Raw genomic sequence first — 19,540 nt, forward strand, 5'->3', positions numbered from 1 at the left:
GGCAATGCTTTTCTCCCCAGTGTTTTTACTGAATTATAGGCTTGAATTTAAATGGCCAAGGCCTATCATGAAGGTGTCCGCCTTAATGGACAAGGAAAATGAAAGAATGTGATCAGGAATAATCTTGGGTAAGAACTGAACAGCAAGAGGGGACACAGAAGACCTTGCAGCTAAACTCTAGATTTGAGACCCTGGAGATCTGGGAGCTATTTGTGACTCTAGCTCTAACAGACCAGTCTAGCCGGCATTTCGAAAGGAGGCAAGGCAGAAAGGTTTCTGACTCCCCTTGTTTTAAGCAGTTAAATCCTTCTTGCACCTTTGAAAACCCACAACCTTTGTGACTTTCCACCCCAAAGAAAAAAGTTGGGGGAGATGATAACTTCTCACCTAACAGGCTTAAATGAAGTTTGACTGCTTAGAGGTCTTTAGCTAGAAGCACTGTTGTTAGTACAACTGAATTAGGAAAATAAGGCTTGAAATTACGGCTGAAGATATTGTTGTTGGGAATTTTTAAAACTGTGTGAACACACGTCCTTCATTACACTAATCTACATCCATTACTGTGGTAGCACTTGGCATTTATTTTCTTTTTTGCTGGAGATAACTCACTTTAATGATTAGGTGCTCCATATCATGCAGAAACCTTTTAGCAAAGTAAGCGGTTCATAGGTGTAAAGACTCTCACAGTGGGGCTGGCACGAGGCAGTTTCATGAGTAATAAGCTTTGGTTATTAATGTCAAAAGGTACAAACAGTAAATTGAATTCTCCTCTGTAAGAGGACTAGAGAACAACCTCAGTCAAGCACAGGCCGACACACATAATGATAAAACCAAGAGAAAGAAAAGGATCATGGCTGGGTGGGAAATGTGAGAGCCACAGGCAGGGTAAGTTATGTAGAAAGATGCCCTCTCTAGGCAAACAAGTTTAATATCTTGCTTCTATCAGCCAGTAAATTATTTTTTTGAATTGTTATTCCCAGGTGAGCTCCTCTTTGGGAAGTGACCCTAACACACCATTCTTGCCCACTGACTTCTCCAGCAAAGCGAAAAATGCACAGAAGTGTGCAATTAATAGCTTAATTTAGTCTCCCTTCTGTGCCATTTGAGAATCTCACTTTGCTGCAGAAGCTGGAAGAGGGAGAAAAGTCCTGCTGCCTGTTGTCCATATGACACTCCTGAGATCTTAATGGTTGCTTCATCCACCATGTGCTGCCTCTGACACATGCTTCTGTGTGGGAGACAGGAACAACATACTGATCTCCCACGTTAGGCTTCCTCCATCTGGTCACCTTTTCTGTTCTTCTAAGTACTCATTTCCTTTGTAAGGGACTCCCCTCCATAACCACAAAGGTACCTTCACCCCTACAGATTTTATTCCTTTATTTTAAAAACAAGAGAGAAGATCAGCTAACAGTATAAACCTGTGCAGTTCACACTTTCTTACATTACTCTGTTTCCTCTGGCTCACCTGCCTCATGAATATTGGTGTGTAATGTCACAGCCAATGTATTGCATTAGTGATGGGACAGAAGAGAGAAATACTGCTGGATAATTGCAGCTTCCAAGTAGGATAGCGTACAACACATGCTGAGAAGGTTTCATATAGTTTAGGCCCAAGGCTGTGAGCTGGTTATTCTAAAATAACCTGGCTTAATATTACTGCCTTCTGCAGCTCAACATGCCAAGTGCGGTCATTGGTAATTAATGGGGAATGAGGCATTTGGTGATTTCAGTGTTTCTATATTTGTCTCAGGTTTTCAGATGAGAGAAGGACTGAGGGAAACACAGACATTGATTTTACAGCTGTTAATGTTGTTGTTAACAAAAGCAAACACAGAAGCTGAAAATCTCTGGTTGCAGTGCATAGATACTTACTTGCCAAACACTGTACACTCTGTGACAGAGCTCTTTTTGAAGGGGAATTTGTGACATTTAGGTATTGTCCCTTTGTCACTTAGACCAGGGAAAATCAGAAGCAGCTCCACTGACACTAATGTGCAATCGACACTGGCTCATGCCAAGCCTGTGAACCCAATGTTTGACTTCAGAGTTTTGGGTTGGTCAGGGGTGGGTTTCTATCCCGCAGGATAGTTTACCAAGCCAAGCAATGTTCAGCTTTCACTTTCATTGCAGTGTAGGGTATCTGGGCTGAGAGTCAGCTTAGTGTAATTGCACTTATTTAAGTGCCGCATGCTGAATATGTGCTGTGCAGAAGTCTGAAGGCAGAGCTTTGTTACAGCTATTTAAACATATTCCAAAGCTAGGTTTCAAGGTTTTGTGCGTACAGATTAGCTACAAACCTGTGTTTCTTCCTCCATTGTCCATGCAATCTCTGGGAAGATAAACTCTCAGCCTGACCATTTGCTCTCGTTTCTGTTTGCCAGGCTGTGAAGAGTTACTAAAAGATGTCCTGTCTCCTGAAAACTCTGGGCTGCGACACTATGAGCCACAGTATGTGGATTACTATTACCAGGTAAGAGAAGCACTAATTCTGTCTCATGTTAGTGGGCTGAGGAAGCCTCTGGAGTGTTGCGTAGTTGGGTCATTGTAAATGCTGTTGTTTTACTTGGCCTGTTGACTCTTCCTTCCTAGATTCATGACTGTTAGCAAGTCTTCCACACTGGTTTAAGCTGCATTTAACACAGGGTAGCTGTCATCTGGTGTGAGAGTATTTAGGATTTGGATAGCATTGCTCTTACAAGCCTCAGTATTCGCTTGGCTGTGAAGGGGGACATCGCATACAAGCTCGCTGGCACCACACAAGTGGAAAACACTGATTTGTCTAATTAAATCAGTGAAACTTTGTAGGTGAACAAGTCCTCAGAGACCTTCTGCAGATAATAAACAGGGACTCAACAGCTGTTGGGAAGCAGAAACAATACACCTTTGGTAACCTTGATAGTATTTTGGCTGGTGAGTATAGCATGTTTTCAAACCATTAAAGGTCTGCATCTGTATCCTTAGTTTGACAGTGTCTGCACAGTGTAACAAGCAGGACAATGTTAAGTTTCCTTTAAGCATCTATTTGTCTCTCCTTCATTTTACTTTGGTTTTAATCACCTCCACCCATGTAAATTCTTAAGATAAAAGGTACAGTTAGCATTGCATATTCAGATAAGGATTGCATGTCAATGGTGTTATGAGACTAGAAGTGATCCTGAAATCAGTAGGGAAAGCATTTTACCTTCTCAGGTGAAGAAGTGTGAGAAGAATACTCATGTATTGAGGAAAGACATGGGATAAACATGCTGGTGTTACAACACTTCATGGTGTTATACAAAATGGTTTCCACTGTTCATACAGAAAGTATAGAGACATTTCCTTCATCTTGGTGCAGATGTCTGTCACGAGAAGGAAGGAGTCTTCCATGACTGCAAACGGGAGGGCACTATTTGGTCACAAAATTTCTTAATAAGGAAGAGTTGTCTGGGCTTATTGGCTCTTTTTGCATGATGAAAATGACAGGCTGGTTTCAGTACCTGGGCTGCGGCAGGCTGATGCCACCATCACTCTGCTTGTTTCTAAAACCTTATTTTTTTGTTCTGATGACATAGATACCCGCCATGCTGTTGCTTGGTTACCTCAATAGATATCCTAAACCAAACTCCCTGTTTTGCAATAGATTGTAGAGGCTATAAAATGGAAAGCAGGCTCTCTGCAAACACTAGATGTTCCCCTATTGCTAAGCAGACATTGCAGGCCGGTTCTGACACACTTTGAAGGCAGGTGGCATGGTCATGGGGTCTTTATTCCTCAGGGATTTTAGATCTGCTGTCACCCAAAGATGTGCTGTGGAGAGTGCTTGAAGACAAACTCTGAGATGACTGCAAACTGCACCACTCCTGCCACCTATCCACCAGGAGAGCCTGAGGGTGGGAGTTGCAGTTGCTAATCCTGATAGCAGCTGATGAGTTTTCCGTTTGACTTCTAGATTTGTGCCTCTGGGAGAGGAAGGGGGCAGAGGGTGACCCTTCCTGTTCAGAAGGAGTTGATCTGGCAGTGCTGTGGTGGAAGCCTTGGCTGATCACTTCTGGGTAGGACTTCTGATGTCCACCAGCCACCCTGTATGGTCCCTGCAGTGGGCGGCACCATTGCAGTAGAGTCCAGCAGCTGTGTTTGCCCACTTTAATTGAGCCAATGCAGTATTTGTGCACCCTCTGAGCAGAACCAGGTTCTTCCCTACCTGCCCACAGGGCAGATGAGCTATCGTCGTAGGGAGAGGACAGGAAACGGTGCACATTGTTGTACACCCCATGCTTATCGCACAGCTCCTCTGTACAGCTGCCCTCCAGAGGGGATTGCTTCATCTGCAATCTCCAGGTCTTTCAGGTGCAGTTTAGAAACTGTTCGCTAGATGTCAGTTAAAGACTGGGAAAAGGCTGTGAACAGGTTCTGCACTTGCTCTGCTATGGCAGAAAGTTGGAGTTTTAAATCTGATGTAACAGAGGAGAACTAAGGCCCAGGTGGATTTGAGGTTATCACCATTGATGAGATTTGTTCCCTGTTCCCAAAGAAGCACATACTGAAAACATATGAGCTCTCCTTGCATCTCCCAGACCTTATTGAGTGTGAATTCCTGGTGATGTAGTCAAGTTTATGGGCAGCTCCCAATGGCACAAATGGTAGCTGCCTGTCTAATCTAATTTTCATCCCAGTATACCCTTTGCATGTCTGTCTAATTCTCAAGTGCAGTCAAATTCTCACGCAGCAGAAGGCTACATCTGCTGTGATGGCATGGATAGATATTTTAAAAGGGAATGCATCTCTTTTATTCCACCCAAGGGGTTGTACTTACACAAAGACAGGTACTGAGCTGGTTCATTTTTATACTGTCTCTGTATTCACAATGTGATTTGAGAGGAAGAGGAGATTTATCCTTGTCACATGTTATTTCCCCTGTCCCCTGCTTTCACTTTTGCTTCCCCTCCCAAGTGCCCACTCCCTGTATTGTAGCTTTCCAAAGCCCAAAGGCAGAAACCTGAAGAGGTGAAGGTAATGCCAAGAAGTGGGATGAAGTGGCAGGAGCCACGGTAAGGTGCTGAACTGATCCATCTGTTTATGTATGTTGAGTCAAATCGTGAAGAAGAAACTGCCAAGCCTCCAGCTTTTAATTGCAACCAACTGGATGCAATTAATTTAAATTGATACATAAAATCCCCTGATACCAGGAGCTTGGGGCATTGCATTTGACATTTTCTAAATAGTCTGCTTTTACTTTTTTTTTTCCTTCAGTGTAAACAAGAACAAAAGCTGACAAGCTTTTAATGTCTAAAAACTTAGTCCAAAAAGGAGAATAAAAATCCTATTGTATATGCAATTTAAATTGCAAAGACCGTTCCATGGAAGGTTTCTAATGGTCTATAATTAAAGGCTGTGTCAGTGATATTTCAGGTGAATGCAGACCTCTTCCTTTGACCTCAAGTCTGTTAAGGTGTGATACGCAGAAAGCAAAGAGCAGCACTTGGTTACTACAGGACTGTCAGATCAGTGGGAAATCTCCCACTGACTTCCATCAGCACTGAATCAGGCTGCAAAGAGTATGTTAGCGCACACAGAGAAAGCTGGTCCAAAGAAACTTAGGAGGGTGGGATTGCAGTTAGGAGTTAGCAGTTGTAGAGCCTCTCAGCTCCAGGACCTACTACAAATAAACCTGCCTCCTCTGTCTATAAATTCAGAGTCTGTTGATTTGGTTAAGGTCTGTATTGTGCTCCATTTCAGGCACTGCTTTAGTCAAGTGCTGTTTATTAGTATAATTTCTGTCTCTTACAGCCTTTAGAGAGATAATAGAAACGCTCTGAATTTGCCAGAAGCCAATTTATTGATCCTGAATTCCTTTCACAGTGTTTGCTGCTATGGCCTCAACTGTTGTTTTGGCTCCAGTTTGAAGGGAGACAAAAGTCTCCCTAGTCCAGTGTGCAGGATTTGCTTTGTGGCAAGCATCTGGTAGCACTTCAGAGCCCATGGATAGCCTTTTGGAGGTGGTAACCAACAGAAAGTCCACAGCTGAAGTAAGTGTGTGAAAACCCAGACCCAGATTCAGCCAGCTCAAACAAAGCAAATTGCCTGTGTCTAGTATTTCCGAATGGCTGGCTCTGGGCCTTCCCGGGCACCTAGCCAGCTGGGAGCACTAGCCACAGGACTCAGAGGGAATTAGGCTGGCTGCATCTGCAGCTCCCTGGCCAAGATTTGCGTTGCAGGTCCTGAGAAGCAGGGACCTGTGCCTAGGTGCTCTTCTGTCTGAGCACCTAAGTTTGGGGAAAAGGGAATCAGCAACAGGAGCTGGATTTTTCAGCTCTTCACCTGGCGTATTTTGGCTGTTCAGATTTGAAGGCAGCCTGAATCTAGATCACCCGGATAGATGACAGAAGAGGAGGTTGAATGACAGATCTTAGAGCCTCTCACCACCAGGTAGCAGGGTACCTATTTGAGTAGCTGCTTATGAAGGGACAGACTATGTATTTTTACATGTGAGTAATTGCCTTTTCATCTGAAATCAATGCCCAAATGCCGTACATGCAAAGCCAGTGGAAGAACACTGTTGTAAGACACAATAATAGCAGGATCCTTGTTTTAAACAAGGCTGTTTGTTTATTAGTAATTGTTGCTGTATTGAGTTGCTGCTTTCCATTTTTTTGCTGCTCTCACCTGTAAATAAGAGAGCGAGTCTGCCTCTTAACAAGGTACAGGATGATTGCTGCATGTCAAAGAATGAGCTGCCTTTTCAGTCCTGTGTGTGTTCGCCTGCCTGCCAAGTGATTAATTACACTGTATGAACAGCAGAAAAATTGTTGAAACATTGCAAATAAATTGTGTTTGCCTCTGGGATGGAGCTGGGACTACTAGCTGATCTGCTGCTTTGAAAATATTTTCAATAGCAATTAGGAGTCCCCCACTGGCTTCTGAAAAAAATTTTTTCCCCACTAGCTGCTTGAGGATATCTGCTAACACCTGTGTCAGAACAGAGGGGACCTTTCTGCACTGGAAAAAGGCTGTGATCCAAATGGGTTTTTCATTAGGCTGTGGAAGAACGTAGCAGTCGGAGACACAGCTGGACTGAGGAAAGGTGAAGGGCCATTTGCATAGGTCTCCTTTGTCAGCCTGGAATTGCAGTTGTTATCTCCGATTGTGCTGTCTCTTGCTATTTATTGAAAAGCAAAGCCCAGGAAAGCACTGAATATTTTATTGATCTCAAACTTGCAGTTCTCTTCTTCTTATTGTTCCCATCTTAAATAAAGCTCTCAGGTTTTTTTTTTTCCACTGAGGACATCCCTTTCACCAAGCATGCCAGCAGTTGCAGCAATGCTAGTTTGCTAGAGAACAAATCCCTCTGGTTCACTTCAGTAGAGAGGAGCAAGCAAAGACATCAGATCTTACCTAAGCCCAAGAAACATCTGCCCTATCACTTCTAGTTTCCCAGAAGCCTGTTCTGCCCAGTTTGGGGTTGTGTCCACCACAAAGACAATGACAGTCAAGAAATAGTGCTAACCTGACACCACAAGTTAATGCAGATCTTTACTAAAGATAGCACCATGCATCCTTCAGAGCTTGACTGTCAATGTATTTTTATCTTTGGTGCATACTTGGCAGCGCTGAGCCCCTACCAAAATGTCTTCCCACATAGTTTGCTCTGGGTCTGTGTGCCCTTGCTGTACTGAGCTCACTCTTCCTTCGGGAAGCTGAAGCAAAGTTTAAGTGAAGGATGTCAGATCTAGTGGGGAAACTTTGGAGAGTCTGTAACCAGAATTTTTTGTATTTTTCATCTCTCATATGCTGTGTTTTGAACCAATGGCTCCTGCTTGACCATCAAGTTGCCAGTGTTCTTGGGCAATATGATTAACCTCATTTGTCAGCAGGGTTTTCTTGATACTTTTTTTCCTAACATTAAACCCAGGTGTTGCCTAACTGTTAATGCAAAATACATCTTTCCTCCTGCCTTCTGTGGTAGCATTGGCAGAGACACTCCTATCTTAGCAGAAGCAAAGCAGCTAAGGTGTTATTAAGTTGTAAATACCTTTCCAACCAATAGCAAAGAGAAAAAATCAGCCTGTGCGGTAAGGAGAATCAATATTAAACACAGCAAATTGAAGCTTTTTTTTTTCCCCCTGTTTCTTATCAGCCTCCAGTTTTCTCCACCACCCACACTCTCTCAGTCATTCTTGGCTCCCATTGTGTTTTCAGCCCTGCAGATGCTTGGTGTCTGCCTCGCTTGTGAAGACTTCCCTCCCTGTGCTTGAGACTCCTGGGGTGTTTATGCTACACAGTGATCAGCACAGTCCATGTTTGCAAATTGCTTCCCTTTACCAAGCTGCTGATGGGCTCTTCTGTCCTGCTGTCGCTGTGGGACCCGCGCTGTGATAATGAGCAGCTCATCCTAACGTCTTTCCTCAAGAAGCTGGGAGAGAGGCTGCATCTTCATTCCTGCAGCAGTCAAAACCTGGGACATGCATGTCCCCCAGTACTTCAACTGGGGAATGTTCTGGCTCGAGTCTCTCTCTTGGGTATGCCCAGGGAAGCAGAAGGTTCCCTGGTTTCCCTGGTCTAATCTAGAAGTCTGTTTTATATTTGGTGCTCCTGTATCTGCCAGATTCTCCTTCCCCTCAGCTTCTGCTGCATCCCCTGGGAAATGAGTATGCTCAACATCTCCAGGGATGGCCTTTTGGGAGACCCAGTCTAGGGATTGATCCCAGCCCCTGCTGAAATCAGTAGAAAGACTTCTCAGACCCTGGCAGGAGTTAGGTCAACACCTTGGGTTGTTCCTGAGGTAGTTGTTGCCTGAATCCCTTGCTGGAGAGGGTGGGAAGAAAAGCTTGATAAAGCTTATAAAGCACAGCCATACAGTTACAGAGAGAAAAAAGTCCATGTTCCTAGGTAGGACTAGGCAGGATTATACATAGGCAACACACTGTCCGCACCGATGAGAAGTTGATTGTGACCTCTAAGGGCAACACTCTCAGCAATTTATTTTTTCCTGTTTTTTTCCAAGCATCAGAAAGCAACATTAACTACAACTGCCGAGAAACCCCCAGTGAACAATTACCAAGAGCAATGAAGAGCACAGCATGCCCCCATTTGGGACTAATTTACATGGAAATTGCCTGCTTTCACCTGGCAATATTCTGAATTTATATTTTTTATGTTTGTGCATACATGCAAAAATAAGTGCCCTTGGTACAAAACACCTGCATAAAAATAATCTTACCTCTCTGGCTGCTCAAGATGATTACGAAATGCTGCCCTGAAGAACTGCTGTACAGAGAATGAGCAGTTCTGCACTCGGGGCAAGGTAGGCATCTTCCAACAAAATAAATGCTGACTCCTCCAAAAACAGCCATAAAAGAGATTGAGGATTATTTTCTTTTTCAAAACCAGTTTGAATTTTTGATTTGGTGGAACATCACACACACTGTCATTTTTAAAGGGGAAACTGCTTTTTCCCTGACTTGTTTTTGCTCAGTTGTTGTATAAAACACACGTAAAATAATACAAAAGAAGTGAAACACTCTGGCCCAGTCAAAAAATATTTCCTCCCTTTCTCAAAATGTCTTTTGAGAAAAATCTGAGGTTTTGACCTTGTCATCCTGAGCTGGGCCAAGAAAATATTTTGAAATCTAAGAGCTCCCAGGCTGGGAGAAATGTTTTCCCACCCGGTTCTTGCCACAACACCCCAGTAGATGGGCTTTGTTCCCTCCAAATGCAATCCCACTGTCTGAGGCCAACAGGAGACTGCCCAGGGCTGGGGGGTGTCCCGATAGAGATGCTGCTTGAGTTTCTGTAGCCCTCAGAATGGAGTATCTCAGTGCAGTAGTGTTTACTCAGATAGTGCTATCTTTTGGAGGTTGGGAAGCTGGGCTGCATTTGTGTATGTCAGTGTTTTTGCACAAATTCTGCCAGTTAGCTGGTTTAAATTTTAAGCACCTGCTCTTGCAGGTGAACTACTGGCCTCCTATAATAGAAGCTTAAATCAATGAGGGACCAAATATTATTCACTTCCCACAGGGGCTTGTCTGAGTCAAAATGTTCTATTTCTTAGGGCTGTATTTGGCTGGGTGGTTTGAAACAGGTGGAAGTGTGACTGCCTGGTTCAGCCATCTTTGCTGTGACTCGGCGACAGAGATGAAGTTCCAACCGTAGTGTCCTTCCAGGCATCTATAGGAAAGTCACCTCGTTCACTTATATTTGTTGTTATCTATAACTCTTTTTTGAGTATTTATTTCTGTTCTGTGGCCCAGGTAGGGTTTTGTATAGCATTCAAAAGCTTTACCATTTGAAAGCCTGTCACCTGTCTCTTTGACAGAACCTCTGTTTAATAGACATTTTCTGTCTCATCCCTATTTTTTCTTTCTGAGGCATTATCTTCAAGCTTTTAATCTGCTGATTTTCTGACTGAGCACAGTTTTGGGGGTGGTATTTCTGGAATTGTCCGTTGCCATGGCAAAATACTCCTTCTGTCCTTGTCTCTCCATGGATAAACCAATTTAGGCTGTGGCTCAGTCTTTGGGTAGAGGCTGTGAAATGACTGAAAGCTAAAAGTTGGTCTCTTTCTATCGAGGAAGGCGCATCCCTGTTGATTTAATCCTTCAGGTAAGTATGGCTTTGTGGTTTAGTCCTTTTTGCCTTTTGTTTGCTGTACTGAAAAATCTGTCCCCTTTAATTTGTGATGTGTCAAGAATATAACATTAACAACATAAGCAAAAGAAATATTATGACAGCACTTGCTGTGTACTGTACTCCCGTAAAGAAATACAACTGCTCGGTCAGAAGGTGGTGAATGAGTCTTGACTCTGATACATGGCCTTTGGGGAATACCAAAATATCTGTAACAAAAGTAGCTACGTAAGAGGCAGTGCACGTAACATTCGGTGGGTTTCTTGGACACTTGTGTGACAAGATGAGGATATCTTTGCCCTCCAGTTCATAAACTTGAAACTGGCTCTTTCTGTCTTTGTTTTTATTTTTTTATTTCCTATTCTGCTTCATATCTTTTCTCCTTGCTGCTTGGGAAAATTTGTGTTGCATTTATGGAAGATTTTGGGACATAGAGTGTTCTTCTTGGAATATTTTCAGTGGGAAGGCTGTGAAATTGAAATATAGGAAATTTTTTTTGGAGTAAAAAGCACTGGTTTAAGTAGGTTGGTGGGTTTTTTTTAATCAGAAGAAAGTTCTGTGTAGACCTGTAAAAGCTAGTTGATAAAGCAAATATTCCAGGTTATTATGAAACTGTAGAGAGAAAGTCAACCACGAAGAGATGTTCTAGCTAAACAAAACCAGCAAAATCCCTCATTGCATAACGAAACAAAAAGGATTTGTCTGCTTCTTTTCTGCCTTCTAGCCTCTCTGACCAAACTGAAACTCTCTGACCATTTTTTTGGAGGCAGCTTCTCTCATTTTTCAAAACAAGAGAGCTGTACATACTGCTAGGAATTTTCCCGCTTACATAAAAAAATTCCTCCATAGGTGAAATCTTACAGGAATAATTTCTGTCACACAGCTGCCGCTATACTGCCCACAATATTTTAGGGTTCAAATACGTGATTTCAGTAGCCTCAAGAATTGCCACCAAAGTGACCCATGCAGTTCATTAAATTGCCCAATACTTTTCCTAGTTATGAAAGCTCCAGGACACCTTTCCCACTTCTTCCTCCTCACATTTCGTACCCAGCCCTTGCAATGTCCAAAATCCCCACAAAACCACATGGACTTTGGTCTACCCATCCGAGTGTCTCCCCCCGCCAGGTTTTCCCGGCAGCGCTGAGACCTGCCTCCCACTGTGGGAGACTACGGCAGCGAGGTGCCGCACGGGGGGGCCTGTGGCACTGTCCTCTATCAGAGGCAATGGAACTGTTTAAAATTAAACCATCGTACTCAGCTGGGCTCATAGAGCTAAAAATTAGATCTTGATTATCTTGTCTATTTTTAGAAGCTGGAGAAGAATAAAAATGCAATTTTTTTTTTTTTTACATGCTGCAATGGAGAATGTATTTGTCTGGGTGGAGGCAGGCTTTTCCAGTACTGTCACACATCTGGGCTGCGATAAGCAATTTGTAACCGAACAGGAAGAAAAAGTAGGCCAGCCTACAAGAGAGTACCTAGGAATTACTCCTGAGGGATTTGTGCTACACCATCTCCGGCAGCTGAAATAACAGCATGAAATTGCGATTAAAAATTAAGAAGAGATATGGGCTATTTGACCTTCTTTCAACCAGGGACACAGAGGCCCTGTCTAGGAATAAGGGTGCAGAGAAAGGCAGCTTCTGTTGGGCGATTGCATGCCAAGAAGAGGCTGCTGAAGTTCATCCTAAGCTTGGTGGAACAGAGAGGTGATTTCTTTCCATTCAACACTGTCCTTGCAGAGCCTTACAGGTTTCGGAGCTGTGTGTACGCTGGTAGGGCAGTGCCACCACGTACTGGGACTGCCGCCTGCCGGGCAGTGTTTAGAAGTAGAGTGAAACGGTCCTTGCTCCAAGAGCTACGGTCGAAACAGGTGAGAAATAGGAAAGAAACTGTCAATTGTTACTTTTTCTAAGTTTACAGAAATCCAGGCAAGATTAATTAGTCCCCTGAGAGGCCTTGTTAATTCAGAGTTTTGCTATTTGGCTCACCTTTTTACCCGGAGTGTTATTGTAATTACCCAGTTGACTCTAATATCAGTTGGGGAATAGGCCATGAGATAGAGTAGCCTGTTTAGGTGGATATGTACACTGGATCCCAGGTTTGGTTTGGTACTTGGCATTATGATAAGCTAATAGGAAGGTTAAGTTGGGCTAATAATGTAGCCATGGCAATGTTGATACAGAGTTGACGCAAATGCTGATGAGTGTTTTGGGCTGACAGTATGAACCTGGCAGCCTAGTCTCAAACCACCATGACTAGGAAGTGTTTGGAAAGGGAGTGCATAAAGTAGACACGGTAAGGTAAAAAAGGCATATCAAAAAGGGTGATTCCTCGGAGCTGTTGCCAGCCTGTGTAAATAGGACTATGATAACAAACAATTTGGCTTTGCAAGAGACTTTGATTTGTTCTTAGCCGTGGAGCCGGAGAGTCTGCAAGGAGACATCCCTAGTGTGAATCCTGTTCATTTGTTGCCTTTCTACGTAAGTCTCTGGTCACTCGGCATATTGTTTGGGGCAAAGGCTTTCTCTGTATGTGTTTGTACAGCACCACGTAGAGCCAAAGCAGGATAATGACTGGAGGAGAGAAAGTTTGCAGGCTCTGCACCCTTTGATATAGTCCAAATACATAAATATGATGTAAACATATTGTAGAGCTTTGGCCAGCCATTTTTATAGAATAGTGCGATACTTAAGTAAACTTTCTTGCCCATGGTAGAAATTTATTCATAACGCTGTATACAAAGCCTGACCTCATTTAAAATGGGGGGAATTTCTCAACTTACACATACTGAATATGCTACCACCTTCTTCCAGCAGCAGAGAGGACATGTTTGGCTTGTTTTGGTCACAGACAGAGCAATAGACAGAACCTCAAGTATTTTTACATATTCTCCGCAAGAAGTTTCCTACATTGGTAACTGTTCTGCATTTATTACTGGCATGTGTATGTTGAAAAAATTATTGCTGTTTGTTGCTCCAATGAGTTTTTCATTACTGTGTCCTTGAAGGCTAATGTCATTGAGGAAGATTTGTTGGGGTAACTGGGGCATGTGTCTTTCATCAGGAGATGGACCATATGGTTACAGTGCCCTAAGGCATGCTCATGGAACAGTCTAGTGCATGGAAGATGGGAACCTGTCCAGAACGGGGTGGGGTGTTGAGGAACCACTAAGAACTGTTGGTCAGATTCTTAGATGATAAACATCAACCTAAGAACATGAAATAAATGAGCCTATGTTCCTGCTGAGTTGTTTTTTTCCCACCTTGTAAGCTTTTAAGACTCTTAGAGTAGGAACTTTTTCCACATATATGCCTCCTTTCAAATCTTACAGCTTCACCTTTACCAGGGTCCTCCTTTGTCTTTTAGAGTTTCAGAACTTAAAATGGCTTATCATATTTAGATCTCTAAAAGGTCTCTGCCATAAATCTCTACATTTTAGACTCGTGTGTTTCTTGGGATCTTTGCTCCACCAGCTTCTTGTTACGCTCCTCGGAATATTTCATAGACCAGTTATTATTGCAGTGTGTTCAACCGAATTTTCTCTCAGTGCATTGTACAAGAGAGCTTACATCCGAGACTGAGCGGGGAACCGATGTCCTACTTTCCCTTCATCCATTCACAGTCCAGAACTGCCTCTGAGCAGAGTGTGTGCAAAACTGAGCTCTGCGCACTGAGGAGATGGGCATGCAAAGACAACTTACCTAAAATGTATATGTAGAAGGAGTGCAGTGAAGAATGAAGGAAAAAGGGAGGGGGAGATGAATTCTCAAAAATCAGAGGAAAGTAAATCTAAGGCCACAAAAAGGAAGTTAAAGTTTGGGAGATTAAAGCAAAACCAATTGGGAGAAGTCTGAACTGTAGTGAGAATAGTTTCTCTTGTTCACCTGCTACTTAATGGAGAACGGATGTTCTGCAAATGTTTATCTCGTACCTCCAGTTATCCTAAAGGATCCCATGCACCATACAACCTCTAGACCAAATCTCACAATCCTAATTGAATTAGAAGCCTTTACTGTGGTTAAATTTCCATCAGTAAACTTGGAGGAGGAATTTCAGAATTTGGTCTGACATATATGAAGCTTGTGACTAAAGTGAAAAATAAGTGTTCCTTCATCGTTTGTTTTTTTTCCCCCTTAATCTATGCATGATAACAAAATAGAAACCAATATGATCATGGGTAATTTGCATCCTTTTTGTGATCAGCTTATCAGCAACAACCCAGAAATGTTAAATTCTGAGGATTGTTCTGGAGTCTCTAGGCCTTGTCCAAATGACATCAGTCGTGCCCATAAAATAATGCAACTCTTTTCTGTGAGTGGGGGAAGAGGCCTTTCCTGTCTGTGTGTCTGTGCAGTCGTACACACATGCTCAAAGCTCTGGATCCATGCATTTTCTACGTGCATGCTATGGCTTTGCTTTTGCTTGTTTACCTCTGGGAGCACAGAGTGTGTCTCTTGAAGAAAAGATGCTGAGAACCTCGTTGGTGTCCTCCCTCCCTTCCCAGCGGGACATTTACTACATGCGTATGTACTGCAAAAACCTGGGGGGTCTAGACTGGTAACCAATGTACCCTACATAGGCATGGGATTTGGGCTTTAAGAGTTTGTGAAAATCTTAGCTTAAACCAACAGTCTTTACTTTGTTAAATTCTTGGCTTTTTTAAATGAGCTTGCACAGATGTTTCCAAGGAAAGATTCATCGGTTGCTATTAACCCTGTGGAAAAGTGAGGAGGGAGACCTAAATAATGAATGAAGTCAGTATTTCACTGCGTCTCTGAGATCTGATTTTTATGGAAATTAGTAATGCACAGTATTTTGTGAGTCTAATAGATAAATATTGCCTTTCATAAATAGTTGTTTGCCTCTGAACTCTTCCACACAAGCATCAACAACCATCCCCTTATGAATCACTCTTTGCAGGGTTATCTAGCTGCAGGAGCTGCCACAGGTTTCTCATCTGGGAAGCTGTCAGTTAAGTGAAAGAGTAAATCACTGGCTTTCTATTTCTGCCGTATTTTGAAACTTCACTTAAAATCTTTCTGTTTGTCTCATTGCCAAGCCAACAGTGAGATATTACAGGGGAATTATAAAAGGGAGTTTTGTGCAGTACATTCAGAGTTTTCACCTGTTGCCTAGTACAATTCCTTGCCTATAAAGAAACTCTGAGTAAGACTTCTCAGATTACTGCACGATGAGAAAACTGCTGTCAGGAGACATCCTGTGTCATGTCGTTGTACTCGAATCAAAGGGGAAAGAGTTTGTACTCAGATACCGCAGAAGATGCCCTGCCAAGAGTGACTGATATCCTGCTGGTCTACAAAGAAAAGTTTTAGCAGTGAAATGTACTGAATAACACTGACCCATGTGCTTCATGAAGCAAAATCCTAGGGCCGGGGAAAGTCATGGAGCACTTTCTCTGCACTTATTGAATTTTTTTTCCTTTGAACAAAATTGTCAGATGTTTCCTGACTTAGAGCCAGGACATTACTTGCTGTGCTGCTGAGTGGCAAGCTTTTCCTCTAGCTTGTATGTAGTCCCATTAGATCAAAAACCTTTACAGGAAAAGACAGTCTCTCTTGATTGTATTTGTATAGTGCCTGTCATGTGGGGCTTTTCTTTTGCCTCTCCCCTGGGAGGACAGGACCACTTCATTTTAGAAGGAAGAGATGGAGTGTATCAATATTTACTGTACCAAATGTTCATATTTTGTTTGACTTAGATACTTACATTCTGTATAGACTCGCCTTTATGTGCAATGTCTTCTTTCCTCTGAGGGAACTGATACTCAAGAGAGGAAGGACTCTCCTGAGTCAGCTCCCAGAAGCTCAAACTACGTTAGGACATCCTCCCTTATCTGCTCTCAGCTCATCTCTTAGCATGGCTTCCTGGGACTGGTTTGTGCAGGTCCACTTGGGGTGGCACAACATCCTTTCCCCAGCTCCTGCTTTCCAGTAGGTTGGGGTTGCCTTCGCACTCCTGCCACTTCCACAAGAGCCAGTGGGTAACAAGAACCACATGGACCACACGCATTTCTGTTTCCTGAGGTAATTCACCATCTGTAACTGCTTCTTAGATGACGTGGGGTCCCAAAGCTTCCCCCCTGCTGACAACTCACTGCCTCACAGGACCTCTTTTCTCATGGCATCTAAACACTTCCATATTGAACATGATTAATTAGAAGGGAGAGGTGAGTGTCAAGGGCAGGGATCAGTGTTTAAGAGTAGTTCAGCATTTTAATTTGACCAGATTATGAAAATAGAATGTGAAAGGTAACTGGAGGTAGTTTACTCCCTGCTGAAATGGTAGAGAAAGCCACATCACATTTAGCACAGGGAGGGGCCCTTCCATGACCTGTTCTTTACAGGACATGGGGCACTGCAGGCCCCTAGCTGGGCTCACCCTGCAGTCACGGGGTGTCTTGGTTTTGCATAGATGTTTCCAGGCTGCACTGCTAGTCTTGGTGCAGCTGCTGGGCGGGAATATTCTTCATTGGCTTCGTTTCCTTCTAATATTGTATATTCAGAAGTATCTGTGCAGCACCAGGGCCACTGACAATACTGCTGATTACTTCACATCACTATTTAATTAGGATGAAAGACAGGGGATGAGCAATTGGAGATTTTACACTTGGGAAAGAAATTGATTTATGGAACAATCAGTCTGTGGCTCCGTCAGGCTTTTCTTTAAAAAGCAAGAAAAGTATTCTTGTCACTTTTGGGTTGATCTAAATCAAGGAGCTTGTGCAAAATTATTCTTCTCAGCCTGTCATTGCAGAGACCTAACAATGGGGCAGAAATTGATCTTCTGTTAAATTCTGTGCAGTACCTTGGGGAGTGAGGCAGGGAGCCCAGGCCCTCTGCGAGCCTGGAGTTCACAATGCCTTAGTGGGACTCCATTGAAAGGCCTTGCCTGGACTGTACCTTTTCAGTCACAGAGGACTGCTCTTGCTATAGCAAGGAATTTCTGTTCTTTTGCCAGTGTAGAATTGCGTGGGAATTAAAACGGATCTTATTTTAAAGGCAACTATGGGATATACGTACGTGCTGTGCTCCCCCATTCCTTGTATAAATGTGAACATCGCCCAAAAGCAGTAGAAAATCAATGCGATGGTGCCTCAGAAAGGTCTTGATAGTGCTAATATTGTCACAACTTTGCCCACACTCATGAGCTTTATTGGACAGCTGTATGTTTCTCCTAAAGCTGGGATTTTTCCCTGCAGCATTCTGAAAAAATGTTATGTGAATTGAAGAAGGTATCTTGCCTCCTACAACAGATCTGCACCTGCTGTTCCCTGCTCCATGTCTAGGGCCCAGCATCATCAGGTCTAGCGTCATCACACCCAGCTTTTGCCAGGCTGCCAACAGCCCATATGCAAGGGCTGGCCTCTGCTGTCTGAGATGAGATGTCTTTCAGATCTTCCTCACAGTTAAGCTGAACCATAGGTTATGTTTTTCCTGGTATGTCTGCGTTTGTCAAGGAAACTTTATGGTTATATTTACACTTTTATCCATGAAGGGACTATAATAGAAACAAAAGGCTGTTTTCTGTGACTCTCTGAGGCTGCTGCATCACGTGTTGCTCCAGAGTTCCTGTGGGAAACTATAGGTTCGGCTCAGCTATAGCTGAGTTGCCTTCTCTTCCAATTTCTGTAGCTAGAAAGGGACATATTTCTGTGACCAGGATGGAGAGATTGATAAAAATACTTGGCTAATGAACATTTGTCAGATAAGAAAAATGAATTCTAACTTCCCTGTTAATGAAAGGTGTACTCGGAGGGACTCTAATGCTAAACACAGGACTAGGAGAGAAAACAGCCGAATTAGTTTTCTTATTGCTACAAACCTCCTGTGATTTTTGGGCAGGGCAGCTGAACCATGCCCTCCATCATACCGTGTTGTCCTCCCTATCAGTAAAATAAGGATAAAACTATTAGTTCTGGCTATTTGGATGGTAAGCTGGCTGGCAGAGCACATTCCCCTGACTATATGTGCTGGCTGTGCTAAGCAGAATAGCCCTCTGCTCTTATCTGTTGACCAGCTCCAGGGAACTGTTGGTGAATAACATGCAGTGCCCCACAGCCTGAGAACAGCAGCCACGTCCCTCAGCAAACAACTCCAAAAGGGCTTGACAGTTAAATAATTGCCTCTGCTGCCTGGCTTTTAAGAAATGAAGTGAAACTTAAATGGGAGTTCTGCAAAGTTTGATAGCCCTTCCACTCCGCTGGCATCATTCATGGTGGGCGTTCAAGCTTCCAGCCTAATGGGGATTTGTGCGAAGGCATCAACTCAGAAAAAGTGTCAACAGGACCACAGGTCAGACAAGGACATATTATTATGCACCTTTGAAAACACAGCCAGACTTCACATCTCAGCCCAGCATGCAGCAATCATTAGTCACCCTGCATAATCCTCTTGACCTATTTTTTTTTTTTTCCTTTCACAGTGGTCACATTTGAAAATACTGTCTAGAGCCGGTTGGGCTCACACAAAGTTGTTAATTGGGAGCTGTCTAGCTAAGGGGTAACACAGAGGCAAAGTTCAACGCAGTGTGCTCAGCGCCCGGGCTGCAATGCTGAGTGTTCCCAGGGAGGTGATGGCCAGGAGGCCCGGGAGGCCTTGTGTCACCAGTATGCACAGGGTCTTGATTCCTGTTGCTTCCAAAGGGGCTGGTCACCTGGGTGCTTTGGTTTATCTGGAATTAAGGATTTGACAGGAACTAGCCCAGCAGAAGGGTTTGAACGTAAGAAGCGCTAGTGGTATTTACATACAGGAGGAGGAAAACACTAGTTGGAGCAATGGACCAGCCAGCTGGTCACCAGAGAGCTGGGTGAGCATGGCCTTTGTCATTAGGGGGTTTTTAAAGGGTTCGCCACCCTGGTTGCTTCCCCCTAGGGCTGATGCAAAAGATTTGCAAAGCAGCATAGTTCACA

The 19,540-nt window shown here is 43.4% G+C and overlaps 1 protein-coding gene across 1 annotated transcript in view; it reads left to right on the forward strand.

Annotated features, from left to right (window-relative positions):
* Nucleotides 1-19,540, forward strand: part of RAB11FIP4 (RAB11 family interacting protein 4) — a 131,096-nt gene that overhangs the window by 54,888 nt on the left and 56,668 nt on the right. Inside the window, exon 3 of the mRNA XM_009287671.1 lies at nt 2,385-2,473. Within this exon, the coding sequence (XP_009285946.1) occupies nt 2,385-2,473 (89 nt within the window). The remainder of the gene's footprint in view (nt 1-2,384; nt 2,474-19,540) is intronic.

Source organism: Aptenodytes forsteri, unplaced genomic scaffold (assembly GCF_000699145.1).
Source record: "Aptenodytes forsteri isolate BGI_AS27 unplaced genomic scaffold, ASM69914v1 Scaffold153, whole genome shotgun sequence".
Taxonomy (NCBI): Eukaryota; Metazoa; Chordata; class Aves; order Sphenisciformes; family Spheniscidae; genus Aptenodytes; species Aptenodytes forsteri.